The sequence below is a fragment of the Cucurbita pepo genome, chromosome LG20 (genome assembly GCF_002806865.2).
Source record: "Cucurbita pepo subsp. pepo cultivar mu-cu-16 chromosome LG20, ASM280686v2, whole genome shotgun sequence".
Taxonomy (NCBI): domain Eukaryota; kingdom Viridiplantae; phylum Streptophyta; class Magnoliopsida; order Cucurbitales; family Cucurbitaceae; genus Cucurbita; species Cucurbita pepo.
The window spans coordinates 756,814-780,127 of record NC_036657.1 but is presented as its reverse complement, the minus strand read 5'-3'; the positions used below and the strand labels follow the sequence as shown (position 1 = coordinate 780,127).

The 23,314-nt window shown below is 36.3% G+C and overlaps 5 protein-coding genes, 1 non-coding gene and 1 pseudogene across 7 annotated transcripts; 5 read left to right on the top strand and 2 right to left on the bottom strand.

Annotated features, from left to right (window-relative positions):
• Positions 1-931: 931 nt before the first annotated feature.
• LOC111783492 lies at positions 932-2,383 on the top strand (annotated as a pseudogene).
• Positions 2,384-2,796: 413 nt separating this feature from the next.
• LOC111783323 (T-complex protein 1 subunit delta-like) lies at positions 2,797-4,717 on the top strand. Its single transcript, XM_023664243.1, has one exon. It carries the CDS (start codon positions 2,949-2,951, stop codon positions 4,548-4,550), a length of 1,602 nt encoding a protein of 533 aa, XP_023520011.1. The 5' UTR covers positions 2,797-2,948; the 3' UTR covers positions 4,551-4,717.
• Positions 4,718-6,052: 1,335 nt separating this feature from the next.
• Positions 6,053-11,948, top strand: LOC111783006 (nuclear poly(A) polymerase 1-like). The gene is made up of 12 exons (XM_023663872.1): positions 6,053-6,896; positions 6,993-7,065; positions 7,193-7,300; positions 8,620-8,682; positions 8,790-8,951; positions 9,228-9,341; positions 9,433-9,495; positions 9,588-9,917; positions 10,030-10,194; positions 10,306-11,202; positions 11,331-11,404; positions 11,632-11,948. Exons 1-12 carry the CDS (start codon positions 6,775-6,777, stop codon positions 11,672-11,674), a joined length of 2,214 nt encoding a protein of 737 aa, XP_023519640.1. The 5' UTR covers positions 6,053-6,774; the 3' UTR covers positions 11,675-11,948.
• A 320-nt stretch (positions 11,949-12,268) lies between these two features.
• On the top strand, positions 12,269-13,702 carry LOC111783713. The gene is made up of 3 exons (XM_023664632.1): positions 12,269-12,459; positions 12,956-13,452; positions 13,564-13,702. The coding sequence occupies exons 1-3, from the start codon at positions 12,298-12,300 to the stop codon at positions 13,634-13,636; spliced, it is 732 nt and encodes a 243-aa protein (XP_023520400.1). The 5' UTR covers positions 12,269-12,297; the 3' UTR covers positions 13,637-13,702.
• Positions 13,703-14,147: 445 nt separating this feature from the next.
• TRNAI-UAU lies at positions 14,148-14,221 on the bottom strand. Its single transcript has one exon. It is a non-coding gene; the product is annotated as a tRNA-Ile (tRNA).
• Positions 14,222-15,217: 996 nt separating this feature from the next.
• Positions 15,218-17,867, bottom strand: LOC111783108. 2 transcript variants are annotated; one of them, XM_023663992.1, is made up of 5 exons: positions 16,859-17,867; positions 16,251-16,403; positions 15,945-16,043; positions 15,713-15,871; positions 15,218-15,635 (listed from the first exon to the last, which is right to left on the bottom strand). In XM_023663992.1, exons 1-5 carry the CDS (start codon positions 17,444-17,446, stop codon positions 15,498-15,500), a joined length of 1,137 nt encoding a protein of 378 aa, XP_023519760.1. In that variant the 5' UTR covers positions 17,447-17,867; the 3' UTR covers positions 15,218-15,497. The 2 variants fall into 2 exon arrangements, with proteins under 2 accessions (XP_023519760.1, XP_023519761.1); XM_023663993.1 differs by having other exon boundaries at positions 15,218-15,632; positions 16,859-17,866.
• Positions 17,868-21,628: 3,761 nt separating this feature from the next.
• LOC111783221 lies at positions 21,629-23,073 on the top strand. The gene is made up of 2 exons (XM_023664122.1): positions 21,629-21,897; positions 22,588-23,073. Exons 1-2 carry the CDS (start codon positions 21,672-21,674, stop codon positions 22,848-22,850), a joined length of 489 nt encoding a protein of 162 aa, XP_023519890.1. The 5' UTR covers positions 21,629-21,671; the 3' UTR covers positions 22,851-23,073.
• Positions 23,074-23,314: the final 241 nt, after the last annotated feature.

The following is a 23,314-nucleotide window of genomic DNA, read 5'->3' as shown; positions in this document are numbered from 1 at the left end:
AAAATATGAATGAATTATTTGATATTGTTCCAATGTTTTTCTCTTTGGATGGACGAAATCACCAACTTTGTAATCTAATTCAGCTTGTCTGCTTGCTACCTAAACTTAAAGATGCAGTTGGTTATTTGTTTATGAAATATAAAATGCAAGAAATTAATCATTTTGTACATACATTCTCTTGCTATGACTTTCACAAATGTCTGATTTTGATATTAATATAGTTAATATGAGAGAGACAAAAAGAGCAGAACATGGGTGTCACTATGTGCATATGTAGACCATTGTTCTCTTACATTTTTATGTGAAACTTGGGCTTTGTAATTTTGTCTGCTTTATATAAGATAATTAGTTGTAGTTAGGAAAGCAATATCAATAAGTATTCAAAAATAATAATTTTCTGTTTAAAAATATTAACCTAGTTTTTCATCGAACATTCTCAAAAGATCACCCGACATGTAGAACGAGAAGAGGGATTGACGACTTACCCATTTAGTGACTTTGGCACTGACGTTCGAAAAATAGGGTAATATCGAATCGGGTGAATTCAATAATATATGTTTATTGGCATTCCAGTCTTCCTTCTCTTTACTAACCTTGCACCGAAAAAGAGCTCTCTTCCTCGATAGAGCGAATTCGGGTGGGATTTTTATTTAAAAGTCTAAGTCAACTGATGAATCACTTCCCATCCCAATTTTTTAAGTTTCGAGCGTCACTAGCAGACTTCCATCAAACGAATTCGTGGGAAGCAACACTTCCTACAAGGTATGCACCTCAACTTCTTCAAACTTTGGTGCAGAAAATGGCATCAACATCCACGCTTTGGAAGTGAACACAACTCCCATTTGGTTCTCTTCACATGCAGAAACAAATGGGGTTCTAGTATTTCATGTGAAGCTTCAGCTTCAGCTTCTACATTAATCGGCCTACAAAAATGTTATACGATTCCTTTCTTGCCAGGAGCTTTAGCAAGCATGAACAAAAGAAGATGGGTTATGGAGCTTTGATGGGTTGCTTGTTCATTGCATTTAGCTTCAGCATTATGCTCAAACCTCATCTGGGTCGCCATTTTCTAGCTTGTAAGTCCCTATTGACATGTTCTTTGATGTAAAAACCAAGCCAGTTCTTGAATTTCTCTGTTCATTTTGCAGTGAATCTGAGGCTTTTTCCAAGAGCTCCAGGAATCAAAATGGCTGACATTGTTACAAAGAAGCCAACGCCAACATGCAATCTGATGGATTGGACAGACTTCTGCGACATTGATATGAATGTTAGAATTCATGGAGAATCTTCCTCAGTGATGTTTGCTTCAACCAACATGGAAGAACACTTAGAACGCAACAGAACTTGGAAAATCAAGCCATATGCTAGAAAACAAGACGCAAATGCAATGAAGAACACAAGAGAATGGTCTATAAAAGCAGTAAAAAGCCCCCAAAACTTGCCTCAATGCACACAAAATCATAGCGTTCCAGCCATTCTGTTCTCCCTTGGCGGATATGCAGGAAACCATTTCCATGACTTCACAGACGTGATCATTCCACTGTTCATAACAGCAAGAAAATTCAATGGAGAGGTCCAATTCCTCATAACTGATAGAAAATCTTGGTGGGTTTTAAAGTATCAAGCAATACTATCAAAGTTGTCTAACTATGATATCATTTACATTGACAAGGAGGCGCAAGTTCTTTGCTTTCCTCATGTCATTGTGGGGCTCAAACGTGACCCAAAAGAGCTTAGCATTGATTCAAACAACCATTCAATCTCCATGAAGGATTTCAAAGAGTTCTTGAGAAGTTCTTACTCGTTGAACAGAGACAGAGCAGTGGAAAACAGAGGAAGAGGCAGAGGAAGGAAAAAGAGGGAGATTAAGCCACGGCTTCTCATAGTTGCAAGGAGAAAAACAAGGTCATTTACGAACACAGGGGAGATCATCAAGATGGCTAAGAAACTGGGTTTTCAAGTGATTGTTACAGAGCCAGACGCTAACTTGAAGAAAGTTGCAGAAACTGTGAACTCTTGTGATGTGATGATGGGAGTTCATGGCGCTGGGCTTACCAACATTGTGTTTCTTCCTGAAAGGTCGGTTTTTATTCAGATTGTACCGTTTGGAGGAGCAGAATGGGTATCAAAAAGCTGCTTTGGAGAGCCTTCGAAGGACATGGAATTGAAGTATTTGGGGTATGATATCAGTTTGGAAGAAAGCACGTTGATTCAGCAGTACCCTAAAGAACATGTGGTTTTGAGAGATCCTGTGGCAATCCAAAAACAGGGTTGGAGTGCTTTCAAGTCCATCTATTTTGATAGCCAAAATGTGAAACTTGATATCAATAGATTTAGACCCACTTTGCTTAAAGCTCTTGAGCTTCTGCACCACAGTAGCTAGCCAGCCATATGCATGCTTTTCATTTTTAGTCTTTTGGGTCGGTTTGATAGGACTTTGTAAGTGTTTTGATAAGTCTTTGAAAGTCATTTCAAACACGGCAACGGCATCCTCTAAAGATATCAAGAGCTTCATGTACATTGTGTTTATTTTCGTTTAGTCTATCTTGAATTTGTTAGAGTCCCGCATTCGCTAATTAAGAGAACAATTACGAGCGTATAAGTGAGAGACACTATCTTAGTTGGTACTTAATTTTTTTTTTAATAAATCAATTCTATTTTTTTTTGTTGGTAATTTTAAGTTTCGGGGAAATTGACATTTTTACCCTCAATTTACCAATACATAATTTTTTTAATTACGGTTTCTTAGAAGGCTATATTGGTAATTTGCTATCACTCGAAGTGTCAAGCCCGCCCTCTTCCGCTCTCAGTTCACTCAGGTTGATCTGTCTAGGGTTTGCCTCTGTCGCCATTTCGAACATTCCTCAGAACCCAATTTGCAACACTTTATTCCATTTCTCTTGCTTACTATCGATCGGGGCATCCTTTGAGCTCTAACTTGCTCATCTATGGCGGCTCCAGCTGTATCTCTGCCCCGATCCTCCAAAACTGAGTCATACGTTGATAACAAGCGTAAGGAGGACATTCGTCACGCCAATATCGTAGCAGCCCGAGCCATTGCCGATGCTGTTCGTACTAGTCTTGGGCCTAAGGGCATGGACAAGATGATATCCACGGCCTCCGGTGAGGTCATCATTACTAATGATGGGGCGACCATTCTCAATAAAATGGAGGTTCTCCAACCTGCCGCGAAAATGCTCGTTGAGCTCTCTAAATCGCAGGACTCTGCTGCTGGGGATGGTACGACCACTGTGGTTGTCATTGCAGGTTCACTTCTTAAACAGTGTCTTTCTCTTATGGCCCATGGGATTCATCCCACTGTAATCTCCGATTCCCTCCACAAGACCGCCATTAAGGCTGTTGATGTGTTGACAGCAATGGCTGTCCCGGTTGAGCTATCGGATAGAGAGTCATTGATTAAATCGGCGAGTACTTCGCTTAATAGTAAGGTTGTTAGTCAGTACTCGACATTGCTCGCGCCGCTTGCTGTCGATTCTGTGCTCTCGGTTGTTGATCCAGCTAAACCAGATTTGGTCGATTTGAGGGATATTAAGATCGTTAAGAAGCTGGGCTCGACCGTGGATGACACTACGCTTGTGAAGGGCTTGGTATTTGACAAGAAGGTAAGTCATGCGGCCGGTGGACCAACCAGAATGGAGAACGCGAAGATTGCAGTGATTCAATTCCAGATTTCACCACCTAAGACTGACATTGAGCAGAGTATTGTGGTCTCGGATTACACGCAGATGGATAGGATATTGAAAGAGGAAAGAAATTACATTTTAGGTATGATCAAGAAGATTAAAGCAACTGGGTGTAACGTATTGTTGATTCAGAAGAGTATCTTGAGAGATGCAGTGACAGATTTGTCCCTACATTACCTTGCGAAAGCTAAGATTTTGGTGATCAAGGATGTTGAGCGCGATGATATTGAATTCATTACGAAGACTCTCAATTGTCTGCCCATTGCCAACATTGAACATTTCCGCTCTGAGAAGTTGGGATTTGCAGAACTCGTTGAGGAGGCTTCAATGGGAGACGGGAAGATTGTTAAGATTACGGGCATTAAGGACATGGGGCGGACAGCTACTGTACTTGTTCGGGGGTCAAACCAACTTGTGATTGACGAGGCTGAGCGGAGCTTGCATGATGCCCTGTGTGTTGTTAGGTGTTTGGTAAACAAAAGGTACTTGATTGCAGGTGGTGGTGCACCAGAGATCGAGTTGTCTAGGCAGCTGGGTGCCTGGGCAAAAGTGTTGCATGGAATGGAGGGTTACTGTGTTCGTTCCTTTGCGGAGGCTCTCGAAGTTGTCCCATATACTTTGGCTGAAAATGCTGGGTTGAACCCAATCACCATTGTTACAGAACTGAGGAATCGTCATGCACAAGGTGAGATCAATACTGGGATTAATGTAAGGAAGGGGCAGATCACAAACATCTTGGAGGAGAATGTTGTTCAGCCACTTCTGGTTAGTACAAGTGCAATCACTCTAGCAACAGAATGCGTTCGAATGATTTTGAAGATTGATGACATTGTCACAGTGAGGTAGAGTGTGGTCTTTAATTCAATGAAAAATGCTGCTTTTTTTGTTTTTCATTTTGGTGTGATATTAGAAGCTAGTGTTCTGTTTTGGTATGGCTAAATGAATTTTAATGTGTTATTTCTTTTTTGCTAATTGCCTTGAGTATATTGGTATGAGTTCTCTTCCTTGCGTGATTTTATGGATCCTCGTCTTTACTAGCTTTGGAAATTTACGCGTAGTCATCAAACTTCATCAATTATTTGAGCTGTACTATGTTACTACTTTTCTCGGATATCACAGCTTGGGATTCTTATATAGCTGTTTCTGCCCATATTTTATATCTTGAGATCTATCTTCCTTTACAAGTTTCTATTATAGAGCAAGTATATGAAGAAAGCTTGTTTCCATTATTGAAGCTTCGATAATGTTTGGAGGTAGAATTGATAGGCTGTGAGATCCCACGTTGGTTGGGGAGAACGAAGAATTCTTTATAAGGGTGTGGAAATCTCTCTAGATGCGTTTTAAAAACCTTGAAGGGAAAGCCCAAAAAGGACAATATCGGTTAGCGGTGAGGAGATTATAATAGCTCAAGCCCCTAGTGATATTGTCCTCTCGAAACGCTAGCTTCCTTAAATCTTACATGGGCAGATTATGAGTAAACCCATTTTTCATTTTTCTGAGATACAGCTTCCTTAATCACACTTGGTTGGGAGGGAGGGAGACAAGTCCACTGCTAGCATATATTTTCTTCTCTGAACTTTTATCTCTCGAGTTTTTCCTTAAGATTTTTAAAATGCATCTGTTAGGGAGAAGTTTCCACACCCTTTAAGGAATGCTTTGTTCCCTTCTTCAATGTGTAATCTCACAATCCACCCCTCTCGGAGCTCGGCATACTTGCTGGCATGTGGGATCTCACTATCTTTGGGAAATGAACATCTTTGGTGGAAGCTACTTATCTTTGGTAAATGATATGTATGCTAATAACTTTTTGTTGCTGCTATGGTTGCTAAAAAAAAAGAGGGTATCATTCTGGTTCTCCTCACTTCTATTTTATTTTGTTTTTAAGGAATTAAAATGACCATTTTTTAAAAAGTATTAAATTAAAAATTATGAAAACTAAAATGAACCAAATGAATCAAATCTTTAAAGACAAAAATACAAAAATATTATTTTTGGAGATTTTAAAGAGATGGTGATGAACTATCAACAATTTTAGGTATAAAAGTGGGTTATTGTTAGGATTTATTTATCTAAAAACGGGTTATTGTTAGGATTTATTTAAAAAGAAAATCAAAATACATTTTGGTTATATGAGAATAAGATTTATTTAAAAACTGGTTATCTGAGAATGGCCACCTCCAACATTTATTAAAAAGAAATGTTGAGTTATTTTTAAAATTTATCCAGGAAGAAAATCAAAATACAACGGAATAGAAAATCAAACGAGATTTTTTTTTTGCAAGAAAAAAAAATAAAAAAAAATAAAGAAATAATGATGAAAGGCCTGGAAATTTATATATATTCATAAGGGCGGCAGAGGCCAAAGCCGAGCCGAGCCGGATCGTCCCCACTTCCATTCTCTTTTCGGGATTTCTCTGGAGCTCTCTCTGTCTCCATAACTCCCTCCGTGTCCCCTCTCGGATGGCTCCATTGATGACCACCTTTCTCTTTTCTATTCCCAAGGTGGATCTTTTTGAGCTTTGCTGACTGTGATCGCCAAAGGATTTCCACTCGCACAACCTCTGAAAGCGAAGCCCCTCGCCGTTCTGATTGCACATGATGTCTCCCCGATTTTTCTTCCTTTTGTGTCCGATCATCGTTTGCTGCTTCTGATTCTCCTTCTCACGTCGGGATTCAGTTTACTGTATCAATTTTGGGCCTCATCGGTCTTGTACTCTGTTCTTTATTCACATATTATAAGAAAACCAGACTAGGGTTCAACTTCTTTTTTTGTTCTCATCGCCTTCTCTTATATAGTTTCAATTTATTGTAGCTTTGGGTTCCATGTCAATGGATTTTCCCGTCCCGGTATTGTATTATCGACGTTTATAAGATTATTATCTTCTCATTGTTTTTTTCTTGATATGATTTTCTACAGGGAAAAGGTATGAAAAAATAGAAAAGAAAAGGGGAAAATTTTGGTAAAAAATTATCATCAAGCAATACGCTCTTGCCATCCCTTTTTTCTTAATACAAGAGAGAGTGAGAGAGGGAAAAAAACGAGACTGTTAAACTTGCGAGTTAATTAAGTATGGGGAGCCCTGCATTAAGTGGCCGGAATAACGGGCAGCGATTAGGCATTACTGATCCTATTTCGTTGAGTGGGCCGACGGAGTATGATGTGATAAAGACTCGCGAACTCGAAAAGGTTCTGGGTTGTTGTTTCCATTTGAGCAGTATCATTTATTGCAAGTATGCTGTGTTTTCTCCTTAACTTAGCTGTTTTTTTTTTTTTTTTTTTTTTTTTTNGCAAGATGCTGGATTGTACGAAAGTCAGGAGGAAGCCGTGAGTAGAGAGGAAGTTCTTGGGAGACTAGACCAGGTTAGGCCACCTTGGTAGCTTTTGAGAAGTGGAAAATAAGAAAATAATAATTCATATCGGTTTGGGATGCTTACTTGAATTTTTACCATTCATATATTTGATGTTGTATTTTATGTACATGGAGCAGATTGTGAAGATTTGGGTTAAAACAATTAGTCGTGCAAAGGGGTTGAATGAGCAACTGGTACAAGAAGCCAATGCTAAGATTTTCACGTTCGGTTCATATCGCTTAGGGGTACAGAACTGTTTTACTCTTCGAGAGCTTTATTCTTTGAGAATTTGATGTGCTATGTGCTAACATTTTTTTTCTTCAAGATAAATGCTTTCGTGTTAGTTTTTTCTTTAAGATGATAACATATGATGTGCTATGTGCTAGTATGGTAGCTAGGCTGAAATTTGATTCTTATGTGGAATTATTCAAGCTCATACTCTAATGACACAATGATGTTGATTATCATCCTTTCACAGTTCATTTCATCCAATTTTCCTTGATTTGTATGTTTTTTTGGTACATGCTGTGTGCATCTGATGATGATCAAATCTATTGTGAATAAAAGGTAGTCTTAAGCTAATATAATTAACATTTTACTTAGATTAATGTGCTGGCATGCTTAACCATCATGGATTGGCCTAGTGGTTAGTAAGGGTCCATGCAAATAGTAAGTGGCTTAGAGGAAATAAGATCAAATCATTGTAGTCACCTACTTAGGATTTAAAACCCTACAAGTTACCTTGGCAACTAAATGTAATAGATCGAGTGGTTGTCTTGTCAGAATAGTCTATGTGCACTCATGCTTATCTGAACACTCACCAATATCAAAAAATGAAAAAGTGTTGGACCATAGGCTATGTCTTGGTTAGATTGAATATAGACATCATTTTCAGATGCCATGCTAGAAGGTATATTTTTCAGATGCATCTTTTATGAAGGTCGTTGTGAGTAGTTTCATTATGACCTGTCGTTATTTGCTCTATCGTCTGAGAGAGGTGTGGATATTCATGGAAAATAGAGTTTTTACATCACCATATCTTTTTGAGCAGACTGTTGGTGCAAGCATGTAATGCAATTTTTTTTATAATGTTTCTTGTGTGTTAAAATTCCGGTGGGCATGATGTGTGTGCTGGTTCAGGTGAAGTTCATGGGTTTGGGCTGTATGCATCATGAATTTTACGAAAGTTCAATTTGTATTCTCTTTGAAATGGCAACCCATTGTGTGGGAAGAGAACTATGGAACCTTTTCTTGAACTTGTATTCTCTTCTGAGTTATTGTGGAAGCTTACAAATTAAACCTTTACATTAAAGCTTTTTCTCAAGTATGTTTTAGTCTAATGTATTAAAGCTAACCCTCAATCCCGGGACATTACAAAATATTTTTCCAAGTGGCATTGAAAAAAAGAAAAGAAAACAAAAAAGTAAAAACACCAGATCCTTCCTTATTATGTATGTTGCCGCTTTTTCTTTCTACTTGCAAATGATTAGCATAGAACTTGAATCTCTAATTCTGTTGTAATTTTTTTTTTCTCCTTATGAGGTATCTATTGATTATATTGTAGGTGCATGGCCCTGGAGCAGATATTGATACGCTGTGTGTGGGACCTAGACATGCAACACGTGAAGTGCGTCTAGCTTTCATTTTCATGAATATTTGTGGTGAACTAAGTTTGCATATACTCTGGTATTTTAGCTTTGTAGACTCAATAATGCTTTTGTTTCATGGCTGTAGGAAGACTTTTTCGGTGAGCTACATAAAATACTGTCAGAGATGCCAGAAGTATCTGAGTTGCACCCTGTGCCTGATGCTCATGTCCCTGTGATGAAATTTAAGTTTTCCGGGATTTCTATTGATCTTCTCTATGCGAAATTGTCACTTTGGGTTATTCCTGAAGTAAGTCTCCCACTCTCTAGTATTTCATGATTATGATGTACTGATGCCATGCCGTACTATATAGATTTAGTAAATTTTTGTTGATGATTTGCAATTTGACTTCTAGAAAGTGGATTTTTCGGATTCTTTTCCATTCTATATAATTCACTCTGGATTCTTATTCCATCTTCCCCAGCTGCCTCCTTGAAGTTCAAAAATGGCTTATAATCTTTGTAAAGTTTCTATTACAGATAGATGTTGATGTAATCTGTTTTCAAATTTTTTATTCTGGACCAGGACTTGGATATATCTCAGGACTCGATACTACAGAATGCAGATGAACAGACAGTTCGTAGTTTAAATGGTTGTCGAGTTACTGATCGAGTTCTGCGATTAGTTCCAAATATTCAGGTTGAGGATCAGAACTTGCCTAGATGTTCCTCTCTCTTTTTGTCACTGAACTTTATTCATTCTTAAAGATTGCTTAATTTATGAAGTGCAGAGTTTTCGAACAACATTGAGATGCATGAGGTTTTGGGCAAAACGCCGAGGTGTTTATTCCAATGTATGGTACAGATGTCTAATAAAGTGGATTGCTTCCAAGTTTATGCAAAGATTTCTTACAATCACCTGACTTTTAATTTATACCTTGACCAGGTTTCTGGGTTTCTTGGCGGAATAAACTGGGCGTTGCTTGTTGCTCGCATATGCCAACTATATCCCAATGCATTGCCAAATATGCTCGTGTCTCGGTTTTTCAGGGTCTTCACCCAGTGGCGCTGGCCAAATCCAGTCATGCTCTGTGCTAATGAAGAAGGATCTCTTGGACTTCCAGTTTGGGATCCAAGGAGAAATCCGAAGGATAGATTCCATTTAATGCCTATCATTACTCCTGCTTATCCTTGCATGAATTCTAGCTACAATGTTTCATCAAGCACTCTGCGTATTATGACTGAAGAATTTCAGAGGGGACATGATATTTGTGAGGTGCATTTCTGCAATGACATCTTTTGTCCCCAGTTAGGAATTTGCACAATGAGTTTAATTGGATTCACGTTTTTATTCTAATTATAGTTTGATGGTTGTTAAATGTTATCAGGTTATGGAAGAAAATAAGGCCGATTGGGATACACTTTTCGAGCCCTACCCCTTCTTCGAGGCGTACAAAAACTATTTACAAACCGACATTACTGCAGAAAATGATGATGATCTAAGAAACTGGAAAGGTTGGGTTGAATCTCGTCTTCGCCAACTGACATTGAAGGTGAAATTGTATTCATAGCTGTTTACTTTCGGCCTTCCTAGCATTTATCAAATTTCGAACTCATTTCTTTATTATCAGTAGAGATTGACTTGACTTTTGTGTTGATGCAAGATTGAGAGACATACGTATAACATGCTTCAGTGCCATCCACATCCAGGAGATTTTTCAGACAAATCCAGACCTTTCCACCATTGTTATTTCATGGGTTTGCAGCGAAAACAAGGAGTTCCTGCAAGTGAGGGCGAACAGTTCGATATGAGGTTGACAGTCGATGAATTTAAACGTTCTGTCAACATGTATACAATGCGAAAGCGTGGGATGGAGATTTATGTAACACATGTGAAAAGGAGGAATATACCAAATTTCGTTTTTCCGGGTGGAGTCCGACCTTCGCGTGCATCAAAAATGACTTGGGATAGTAGGCGTAGTTTGGAACTAAAAGCTTCTGATAGCACTCAAGTAGACAGGCCATTTGAAGCTACAGAAAGTTTAGATGGAGTAGATGATAGAAGGAAAAGAAGGCGTATTGATTATAATGCAAATACTAACTTGAGAAATGGAGAGTCCTTGGCTGCTGCTCATTCCCAGCCTGTGGAAGTTCACGAAGTCAGCCAAATCAGCACCACTAGCTCATGTTCCATAAAGGATGTGAATTCTATTCCCACTAGTGCAAATAACATAGAAAATCTGGCAGATGTTTCCTCTCAGAATAATGGAGACCAAGCTGCGGCTACTGATACACCAAGCTGTAAAGAAGCAGAGAAGCTGGCAATTCAAAAGATTCTGTCTGGCTCATACGACTCTCACCAAGAGTTTCCTTGTGAGCCTGAAGAGCTCGATGATATTGATTATACAAAACAAGCTATAGATTTTGGGGCCACGCGGCAAGGTATCCCCATGACGTCTTCGGTTGCAAAGACATCTTCCGTAGTAGTTCCTATGACATCTTGCAATGAAGCACGCCTGACCTCAAGATCATATTCCAATGGGGGCTTAGAGGAGCTTGAGGTTGTATATACTTTGACCAAAACTTTATATTACTTCTGCCTTGGTAGCATATAGTTGTAAAATGCCTGAGGGGGGTTCTATCATGTTACTTTTCTTATGATCTAACAGTCTTAATTTCTTATGTTAAGCCTGCTGAAGTAGTGGCGCTATCGTCAACTGGGACCACTCGTGCACCCGTGGCTGAGCGAAAGCCAATCATCAGGTGCTTTCCAATTTTCTTAATTCTACACGGAATAAAGAATGGTTGACATTTGATTAAAATATTTGTTTTCTTTTCCCCACCCTCCTCTCTGGCATGGGTTGCTGTCTTAAACATCTCTAGTCTTCTTCTTACTTTCGTTTTTTTTCCTTTTTTTATTGGGTTATGACCACACGTTGTCATTGTCAATATGGCCTATTCAATCTAGTTTTTCTTCCTCCAAATTGCAGGTTGAGCTTCACTTCCTTGGGCAAGGCAGGTAAAAGCTCGTGAACAAGGGTTCTTCCAAAAGCAGTTTGTGAGAGCATTCTTCTAATCTATCATGTATCAGGCTATGTCTTGCCAGTCGATTTTCTTTTCATGTAACTCTTGACCCTTAATGATATAAAAAAGAAAAAAAAGGAAAAAAAATGGTCTAAGTTTGTATGTAGTATGCATAATCGGCTTGAAGGCCTCTACGTAGCCAACAATTCTACAAATGTACCAGTCGGTTTATGCCTCCTTTTTCTACCGTATTAATGCAGATGATAGCTTTTTTATTATCGAAGATTTAAATTCTCATATTTTGTATCGAAAAAAATGTGTCTACTTTTAGATGGAGCACTTAGGTGTGGTGCACGTTGCGCGACTTGCATCACGTGTTTCATGTTCGATTGTTACTTCAACTATATTTTAATGTGTTTCTCTTGCTCTGATGTGATGAATAATCTTATAAAATTGTTTCTTTTATTCAACCCACATTCTCAATTGTATGACAATGATATAAAAGGACGTGCTTGCAAGCCACTTGAGGGGAAGCAAAAAGTTGTGTGTGAGAGAGAGAGAGAGAGAGAGAGAGAGAGAGAGAGAGAGCGAGAGAGAGACTTGGTACCTTGCAGGAGCTGAGCTGAAGTGGTATGGAAATGAAACATCTTGAATATGTGATGGTTCCGCTTGGTTTTACGGTGCTGGTGGGATACCATCTTTGGCTGATAATCACCATTTACCGGAGTCCTAAAAGAACTGTCATTGGAATCAACGCTGAATCCCGCCGGCAATGGGTCGCCACCATTGTTTCAGTGAGTGTCTCTCCTCTCTGACTCTTTTCTTCCATTTTGTGTGTCAACTCATTTCAAGGACTGTTTCTCTTGTTTGATATCTGATGTCTTGTTGATATCTCTGATAGCATTATTGTGTAGTTTTGAGGATTTTGGTTTGTCATGATCTTTCTTCATTCATTTTCATCTAAAATCATCTACTAACCAACATCTGTCGGATTGCAAACATTCATTCCTCTATGGATAGAGATTTAAGCTGTTCACTTCATGTCTAGATGAAGAATTCGAGTCATTTCATTAAGATTCCACATGTACTTCTAATCGTGTTCCCTCCCTCATGTTGAGAAACTTATTCTGCCTCGTGCCTTCTAAATCATATACAATTGATTAGTTCAGAAAGTATAGTGAATGAGTCAATTGAGAAGTCATCTTGTCCCCTCCTCCCATTTCAGTGGAGGTGGAGAAGGAGAGAGAGAAAACTTCCATGGCTGACTACATTACGAGTGATCATGTTCAGGACCCCGAGAAGAATGCTGTTCTTGGAGTCCAAACCATACGAAACAACATCATGGCTTCGACGCTTATGGCTACGACGACGATCACCGTCGGCTCATTGATCAGTGTTTTTGTGGGCAGCACATCAAGTACTGGAAAGTACCGTTACATTTTGCTGTGTTTCCTCGTTGCATTTCTTTGCAATGTGCAATCTATTAGATACTATGCTCATGCTAGCTTCTTAGTCACATTGCCTGCTGGTGAAGGCAGAAAGGACTATCTTGCTGCAATCTTGAATCGAGGAAGCTTATTTTGGTCGATCGGATTGCGAGCTTTCTATTTCGCAATTCCTTTCTTCCTCTGGATCTTTGGACCTCTATCAATGTTTTTCAGTTGCTACCTGATAGTATTTGTTCTTTACTTCTTGGACTTTACAAGAACTTCCAGCTATGATCCTTATGGATATGTGCAAAAGGAAGAAGTGAACAACAAAGACATTGAATCTGTCGGTCAGTCAGGGTGAGTACTCTGTTGCTTTCATACACTTGATTGATTTTTATCTGTCTGGCTTTATGATTTGCATATTGATCATGGTTTTCTAAACGAATGTTCTGAATCGATTCGGGTCAGGGGAAACAATTTCGTCGCGAACTCCTGCATTCACTCTCCTCTACTCGAAGGTCACATTATGACTTCCAATTGAAATGGCTGTGCATACTTTTAGCTATTGCTTGAGTTGAGAATTGTGTTTAGGAAGAGATTGAAAGAAAATTTTAATTTGTATTTAATCCACAGGCATTACTTGAATGTGTGCTAGTATTTACTTGTATGATCAAAGTGTTGGGCTATGAGGTACCTGATATGTAGATTGTTTTATACTTTTATACCTTGAAATGTTATGTAAACCATAGTTTATACCGTTATGAAATAACCCGTCACCCATCGTATAGCCTCGAGGCCACATTGAGTTCTCGAGAAAGGGGGCGAAAGAGAGAGTTTTTAGTCCAATCTGAATAGTTTTATACTCTTAACTCATTTTATATAATTATAAGTTCAACCGTATGAATATGGTTAAAATTGACGATTAATCTAATTATTTGATATGCATCTTGTATCGATCATCATTTATAACCAAGGAGAGGAATGTAGAAAGAATAGAGATTTTTTCTTTAAAATTAAAATAAATAGCTGTCAAAAGTCTTGAAAGAATCAACTGGTCCTGGCGAGGCTTGAACTCGCGACCTCCGGCTCATAAGACCAGCGCTCTAACCAACTGAGCTACAGGACCAGTTGACTTTTTCAAGAATTTTTATTGTGAGATCCCATCTCTATTGGAGAGGGGAATGAAGGGTATGGGACATCTTTCTAGTAGACGCATTTTAATCGTTGAGGGAAAACCCGGAAGGAAAAAACTAAAGAGAACAATATCTACTAGAGGTGAGCCTGAACAGTTACAAATGATGTCAGAGTACACCGGTCGGTGTTCTATCGAAGATGCTTGGTAGCCAAAGGGATGGATTGTTAGATCCCATATTGGTTGGAGAAGAGTACAAAGCATACTTGTAAAGGTGTGAAAATCTCTCCTTACTAATTGAGCCCCAATTAGAGTAAATTGTGAAATCTCACCTCGGTTGAAGGGGACGAAACATTCCTTATAATAGTGTGTAAACCTCTGACTAGTCGATGCGTCTTAAAATCGTGAGGTTGACAACAATACCTAACAAGCCAAAGTATACAATATTTGCTAACAATGAGTTGCATCAATCCTCAGTTGCTCATGGATTCTTGAAGTTGGAGGATTGGGGGCTTAGCTGATACCACCTGAGACTAACGATCTTGCACTCTAAAACCTTCAACCTTTTACAATGGACCTATTACAAGAGATCCTGCACAAACCTGTAATGTTCCTGCGACCCCATTGGCCCATTGCTTGTTATTGCTCATCCATTTGCAATAACAAGGGTAAACAAAACATACTAACCCTAAGTGAGTCGAGCCAGTTTAGGATCGCATCGCCTACGGCAAGGCAAGGCAAGTCTCTAGCCCCGTTTTAGAGAGATTTTCGAAAGAGAGTTTGAAAGCAAAGTTAAAAGAAAAAGTGAAAACAAGCCAAAGGCAACAAAACGGCTTAAATAGCATATAACTTTCCGGGTAAAAAAAATTCGACAATGGGAATCTTTCAACCGTCAACTCAATCACGAGAGACAGAGCTCTGCTATAGTGAAATCAGATTACAACATTACATGCTCATAAGTTGGATAAGGGCTTTCTTTCATTTTTTTGAGTACCCAGAAGAACACAAGAAAGGCAGGCATTGAACCTTGAGGTCTTAAAGATATGCAATCAAGTCAATCCAAAATCATTACATAAAATCTCTAGACAACTGAGGAACAACAAAATGGCGCCCATCATATCAATTATAAGCAGAAAAGGAAGCAGCTTCACACAAATGAACGAATGCTTTAGCTCATATAACAAGGCAAATGAAATCTATACACCACATAGGGAGGAGAAAAGCAAGCAGGTTGAGTCGAACAAGTGCTACACATTGATGAACTAACCATTCAACCACGGCCCACCGCCGCTGTCTTACACACCGGGCACGCATTCTTCTGCGCAAGCCACTGCTTTATACACTCTACGTGATACCCATGCCCACATTCCAGCTTACCCATTTTATCATCTGGATCATACTCCTCCTGCTTGATAACACAACAATTGTAGGCTGTCAACAATTTGGGGTAATCAAATCCAGCAAAACCAAACGCTTCTACTTCACCTGACAGATGCTGCACTTCCGATCCATTTGAGATAGCAAGTGAGTTGTTGTTAGCTCATTTACAGCAAGGGGCTTCATTGTTCTAATGCACCTTCCCATCTCGTCTTCTTTCAGCCCAGTACTGACATGCCCAATCCTTTCACCGAGCTCAAGCAGCTCCTGTTCAAAGAGGTGTGAGTATCACATTGTAGCAAGAAAGAACAGGATGGAAGAACTGGAGAAAGTTACTAACCTCGTACGACATATTATCGACATCAAGCCGCAATTCCCTAAACTGGTCGTGTATGTCGAATCTTCCACCCATCAGCAACCCGCTCTGAAACATCATAATCTGCTAACAACGTATCAGGGGAGCTAATCAGTTTCATATGATCAATGTGAAACAGAGATGCCTTTATGGTACTTAAAAAGAACATAGAATGACAAGATGAACACGACGAACATAGAATTCAACTGAAACTTATAATTTTAGAACAGCAACGAATCCTATCAAAGTGGTTGTTTCAACTGAAGCTTATATTTACAAATGATAGCTCACCTCGGCAAGGCCATCAGGGGATGGATGTCGAACATGGCGATAATATCGACTCCGAGACAGTTCAAATGTTCGAGCAGTTGGAAGATCAGAATCAGAATCCAAATATAAAAGGGTCTCGGGATTCACAGTTCGTCTTCCTCCTAAAGAAGAACGCTGTCATGGTAGAAGTAGAGGAAGTTAAAACGCAATGAACAGAGTTTGATACCAATAATCAACTACGAACAGGTGATTTCTCGTTTTATAGCCCTAAATGAAGATTTCATTCGGAAAATTTCAAATCTAACGCATACCCATTTGCATTAAATACTCAGATTTACGAAGAATAATGGAATCAAACAAGTTACAAGAATGGAAGCCGAACAGGTTCAGCCTGATTTCGAGGAACCCTATTGAAGAAAAGAAACAAAAACGATAAAGTTCGATTATAAAAAAAAAAAATGAGAAAAGCCCAAATAAAATAAACACCCAAATGCTTCTTTAGCTACGAAATCGACACGAATGCTTAACAACAAGAACCCACCTGGGGGTTTTTGTTTCTCAGTGCGACACATCGACAGAGGAGAAAGAGGTTCAAATATATATATTAAAACAGAGTAAAAACAGAGTACCTCCCTCTGATTAATCTTCTCCAAATCGATTTTTCCCCTTCCAGAAGCATGCCGTCTAGCAACAACGCAATCCACAGAAGCAGCCGCATCTGCGGCGAATTCAATTCCAGGGCCACACCAAACATCTTGAGCGTCTAAGCAGCTAGCAGAATTGATACTCGAATTAGGATGAAAATGAGAGGCATCAACAATTCCTTGATGGGTTTTGTTCTTGGAGTTCTTCTGCTTTTTTTTCCTCGTTTTCTTCTTTTCCCAATCCGCTGAAGTTCGAATTACAGCCGGAACCGATACCTGCTGAGAAGCAGCGTTGGTGCAACCGAGTCCCCTGAAAGTTGCAGAAGAAAAGTTATTCTTCTTCCTGATCGTGGCAATGGAAGAGGGTAAGCATTCATTGGCGGCGGTGGTTGAATTATTGGAAAAGGTAGAGAGAAGAAGAGAAGAAATGGTGGATTTGCAGCGAGTGGATTGAATAATCGAAGGGATTGATGGGTTTGGATCTGATTCTGAAATGGGTTGGCTGAAATGGCTTCTGGGTCTTCTCAAATTGATGTGTTCACCAATTGTAGAAGTCTGTGGAGCAACAGGCATGATTCTTAAACAAGGAAACTGGAGAAGAAGAAGGAATGAATGGAAAAACAAACAAATAGAGGCGATTTAAGGGTTTTAGAACAGAAAGTGAAAGGGAATGAATTGAGTTGAAAGAGAGAAAAGCATAAACTTTAAAGAACTTTAGTTTAATGAATCTCTTTGTTCCATTCCCAGATTTGAACGCAGAGGAAGAAGAAGAAGAAGAAGAAGAAGAAGAAGAAGAAGAAGGGGAAGAAATTAGTGATTAAAAAGAGAGGTGGTGGTGGTGGTGCTGTTAGGTGGGCTCTGTTTGTCTTGTTGTTAGAGTTTGTGGGTAAGCGGCATCATAGAGAGAGCAGTCTCTCACAGGCTCAGGAACCTGTGAACAACTTTTTTCCTCTCTTTTTTTTTTGTTGGGTTTTCCACTTTTTTGCGTTCCAAGCCAAATTGATGCTTCCTTATCAAATCAAATAATAATAATAATAATAATAATAATAAAGAAAAGGGTATTTTGGTCATGAAAATTTGGTAGGCTCTGCAAAAAGTCAGATCTATGGGTCACCATGGACGGAAGCGAGGAACACCAGAAAAGTCACAGGGTCAAAATTTGTAAGGATTCTATGTTCATTTCGGGATTCTGTTCATCTTTCCTGGAAATGGACGGTTGTGATGTCGTCTTCTTCTTCTTCTTCTTCTTCTTTATTTTCTTAGACACATTTTTGCTCACTCCATTAATTCTGTATTCCTTATTCGGATAATTTTGAAGATTTGTTGACTAATAATATATTATTTATATTTTATTTTATTATCGGTATTCAATTCTTTTATATTTTTCTCATTTGTACTCGTTCTTGACCGAAACTCATACGAAAGTGCCCTCTTGAGCCACAACCTTGAGTTCTTCAACCCTTTCCCTATACTCGTTTTTCAAAGTGAGCTTATTAGTGTTGTCCATTGATCTCGGGCCTCTATCATGTTCAAATTCGAGTCTTCGGTTAATTTTATCCCAACAATTTTCAACATTAAAATTGAAAATATTTAATAATTTAAAAATTGGCATTGTGATTATTTGGGGAAGAAGAATAGAAATCATGTGAAGATTGTCTTGTTTTGACTCAAAATGTGTCTTATATGTGAAGGAACCAAACAGTGTACTACATGCTTGAATCATTGTGTTCTTACATTCTAAACACTATTATATATATATATATATATATATATATATATATATATATATATATATATATATTATATGCTTTTCCATCTTAGAAGAGACAATTGGAATTAATAAATTGAAATAGGAATAAAGTTTAAATATTTTTTAAATTATTTAGATAAATTTGATAAAGAATATAAAAGTGTATTGGATATCATTTTCTTCCATTTTCTCAAATGGACATAATTATTATGGCTTCAAAGAGTATATATTACAATGATAATCCATAATTAAAACAAAAAAAAAAACATGCCATTTTAAACCTAATTAAGTACCCATAATCAACTCTTCCACTTCAAATTATACCTTTAAACTCATAAAATCCTATATTCTAATCATTTCACTTAATAATTGTAAATAAGCTCCATTATTAATGTTAATCCCTAATAAATTAGAAATTTAAATATTTAAATTAAGTTAAACAAAATTAATTATTTGTTTAGTTAAATTCAATTTGGATAGGAAAAAATGATTAGCTACGAGTATTTATTTATGTTTTTATTTTCTTATGGCATTTATTTATATTTTATTGGTTAAATTTTATGTAATTAACAACGTAAGTTATTACAGAGTCTGATAGATCATTAAATTTTATGTTGAGTTATATTCCACCTAAAATTTAAATTTAAATTTAATAAATAATTAATTTTAAAAAATTCAGGATTATAAATCTATTATACATTCTTAATATTCCATGTATTAAATAATATTTTAGTATTTATTAAAGCATGTAATTTAGTTAATAAAAAGTTAAAAAGTAAATTGATAATAAATTTTCTATTAATTATTTAAAACCTTTTTATATCACAATTGGGTCTAGATATAGAACTCTAGTAGAGGCTTTCGTGAAGGCTACAATTATTTTTTTTAATTTCCCTTTATATTAATTTGGACACAACTTTATTTTTTCTATTAATTTTTAATTATATTTTCCCCATTAAATATTGAAGGTTGAAAATGACATAATTCAATAATTGAACTTCATCGTATAAGGACTTACTTGTTATTATAAGAATTTAAAGGGTAAAAAAACAAAAAAAAAAAAAAAATTAATAAAGGAACAAAATCATTTATGTTTTTAAAATTTATGTTTCAGAAATATAATTTATGTTTTTAAAATTTTTAAAAATAATTAAATAATTAATTATGACAAGAACCAAATCAATCTAACTTTAATTTTTTAATTATTTTTTAAACTAATAACAATTATGGCTTGGCTTTTAATCAACGAGCAACAACCACCCCAATAATTAAAAATGGTATAAGAAGATGACATTTTATTTTATATCAAATATGACATCACAACTATATACTATTGATTTTGAATAAATGAATTCTTAAAATCACATGAAATGTTTTCATAATCTTATAAAAATGTTTATAAATTAAAAAATTTAAACCAATTATTTAAGATATATTTATATATTAATTTGTGATGAAATTTAGAAAGGTGGGGGAGAGGAATTAAAATCACGATACAATTTCATACATAGAAAGTTGTGTCATAAACCGGAAGCCGACCGGACCGGCACTTTCTTCAACGGGAAAAAGGCGGTTTAGAGATCCTTTTGACTTTTTTTTTCGTTGAATGTGAATAATTTTGATTTAATATATTATTTATCGATTAAATTAATAAAAATATTCATAAATTTTATGTTTTATAAATTTTCGTAAATTTTAAATTTGTTTAATAATATTTTTGAATTTAAGAAAAAATATAAAAAATATTTATATCGTTACTTTTAGATGAAAATCGTCAAAATATATTAAAAATATTTAAAGTTCAAAAATACTTTTGCAGTTAATATTATATTTAAAAGTAGGATAATCACCCTTACTTTTATAAATAAAAAATAAAAAAAATTATTATCGCCAAACATATAGATAAACCATGTTACTTTTGGAAAGTTTATGAGTATTTTTAATTTAAAATTTTCTAAACGTATTGAGGTAACTCTTGGAAATCTTTCGAAAGTTAAAAATATTTTTGAAATAAAATATTAACCATTTTTATCTCAAGGGTCGGTAACAATATTTTTTAATATTGTTTTTATTGGAAAAGTTTATGAATATTAAAAAAAAAACTCAATTTGTTTTATTATTAATTGAACCATGAATGAATAAGTCCCTACAAAATTATTTCCATCAAAATGAATATAAAAAAAAGGGTCAAAATGTAATTATTCCATTGCGTTTTAGTCCCTTTCTTAAAAGTAATTTTCATTTTTCTCCCACCCCAAATGGATGATTATGTTTTTTTCCTTTTCAAACTTTATTGACGTTCTTTAGATTTATCAAAATGTAATAAAGAGGAAAACAATGGGCAAACAAATAAAAACCAAGAGAAAAGTGACCAATTTCTATAATTTACCAAACTTTTATTCTATATTTTTAAAAAATTTAAGAATTTAGGTAAACAAAAAAAATATATTTTAAAGGTCAAAATCTAAAATTTGTAAAAGTCAAGGGACCAAAATAAAAATTGATTATTTTAAAAATTCCATATAAGTAGGAATTCTACCAGAAGCTGGGGTTGATTTATAAAGAAGTAAGAATAATGGGTTTGCATCGGGAAGCTAAAGACTTTTCAGAAACACAAAATATATTTTAAAAAAAGCCCTAAACAAATTGAATTGTTTTGTGGACTCGAACCCATTTTTAGCCTTTTATTCATGTCGGAATGCACATAACAGAATAATCCTCATTAATTTTTTAATGTTATTTTGACTCAACCCACTTTATTTATTTATTTATTTATTTATTTATTTATTATTATTAATATTAATTAATTAATTAGATGAAGGTGATTATTTTAGGCCTTCTAGAACATTATATTTTAAAGAAATTATTATGAAACCATTAGAATATTATATTAGAATGGCCCAATTTCATCTGGTTGGGCCTCGGCCCACATAAACAGCAGCCCACTTGATTGGACGGTTATTTTATTGTTAGTTCTTGCGTGTTTGTTTCTCCGGTCATAAACCCCGAAGAAAATGGGGATAAACCCTAGAACTGCTAAGGAACGCCATGAAACGAGCTATATGGGGAGCTGTCTTCACTGTCTGTTCTCGGAGGGTTTCCATCTCTCCTCTGCTTCAAACCTTGCGCTCTGGTCCATTACTACCTCCATTTTCCGTTTCGATTGCGTCCCAATCGCGATGTTACTCGACCGGGAATGACAAGTACAATGGATTGAACTCAACAACGATTGAAAACAAGGATTCTCTCGTCGACGATGATGTCAGTAACGAAGGTAAAATATAGTTGAATGCTGTTTGTCAAAGTTCTCTGTGTTTTCTTTCTAGGAAAAGATTTTTCAAATAGATTTAATTATATTCTCGTATTTCTAAGCATGGATCATCTTCTATCGTATTATATTTATATTTGCTTTCTGCGGTTTAATAGTTTGAGTTCTTGTAATATTAGTATAACATAGTAGTTACCTATGAAATTTTGAATGATATCCTCCTCCTATGTATAAGTTGTTTAATACTGGAAATTTTAGATAAGATGTGTTCAGAATCGTTGTTAAAGAAACTAATTAACAACAAGTGCAATAAAATTTCATTTTGTTTTGTTGGTTCTAATGTATGTTGAAACTGCTCTTAATCAAATTAGAGATAAGTTTTGAATAATCAATATTTCGAGAATGATGTGAAAATAATTGCTACTACAAAGCAATTAAGTGAAAGAAGAGTATAAAGATCAGCGAGAGAAAGCGATTAGTGAAGTATTTTAACCATTTCATGATTAAGGGAGCCTTGATTGACCCCCAAAGTTGTGTAAAGAGCTTGGTATTTCTGGATTGCTCACATTGACATGAAGTTCATTTGCAACTCTGTTCATTTTTTTTTGTAGTATGATTAATTTATTTTTAAAAGGCAATGAAAGCAATAGATACACTCAGATTCGATCTTAGACAGTAAGTTTTTTGTGATTACAGAGCTGAAGAGGAAAATTGATAGATTTTACGAGGGTGACGTCGAGTCATTACCAACAATTTTTGAAGCAATTTTGAAGAGGAAGCTATCAGGTAAGCACGGAGATGCTGATGATGAGCTGATGAAGGAAATTCGGCAGCGAATGCCTGGAGAAGTTGAGGATTTTAAAGATGAAGAGTATGATTCAGATTTAAGTGGTGAGTTGAATGAAACTGATGAAGAAATGGAGGAGGATCCCAGTGAGGAAGAAGATAGAAGAGTATAAGTTAATGTTAGATCATACATTTTTGGGTGAAAATGGTCAAATTTTGATAGCTTATTCAGGTTGGTCTATGGGAACCTAAACTCCAAACTTGGTGAACTTTGTTACATGGGGAATTGTATGCTTTATGTCTTTTAATGCCAATATTTGCAATAATGTATTATTGTAGAATGATTGTGGGGATGTGAGATGTATTATTGTAGCTTCATAACATTATTTTTTCACCGATGTTATCCTCGCCACCTCCATCTTGCTCGTTGTTGTTCACTTTTGAGTTTTGATCTTGTTAACCTAAAAAAGTCAGAAAGGAAATTAAAACTTAAAATTAATAGAAATCATGTTGAAATAAGAACAAAATGTCACAAAAGAATAGTATATTAAACTTTTTCTTTGGAAAGCATAGAGTGGTCTTTGAACACAAACCAAGGCATAAAAATGCAAGCACCCAAAAAAAGGAAAAATAATCT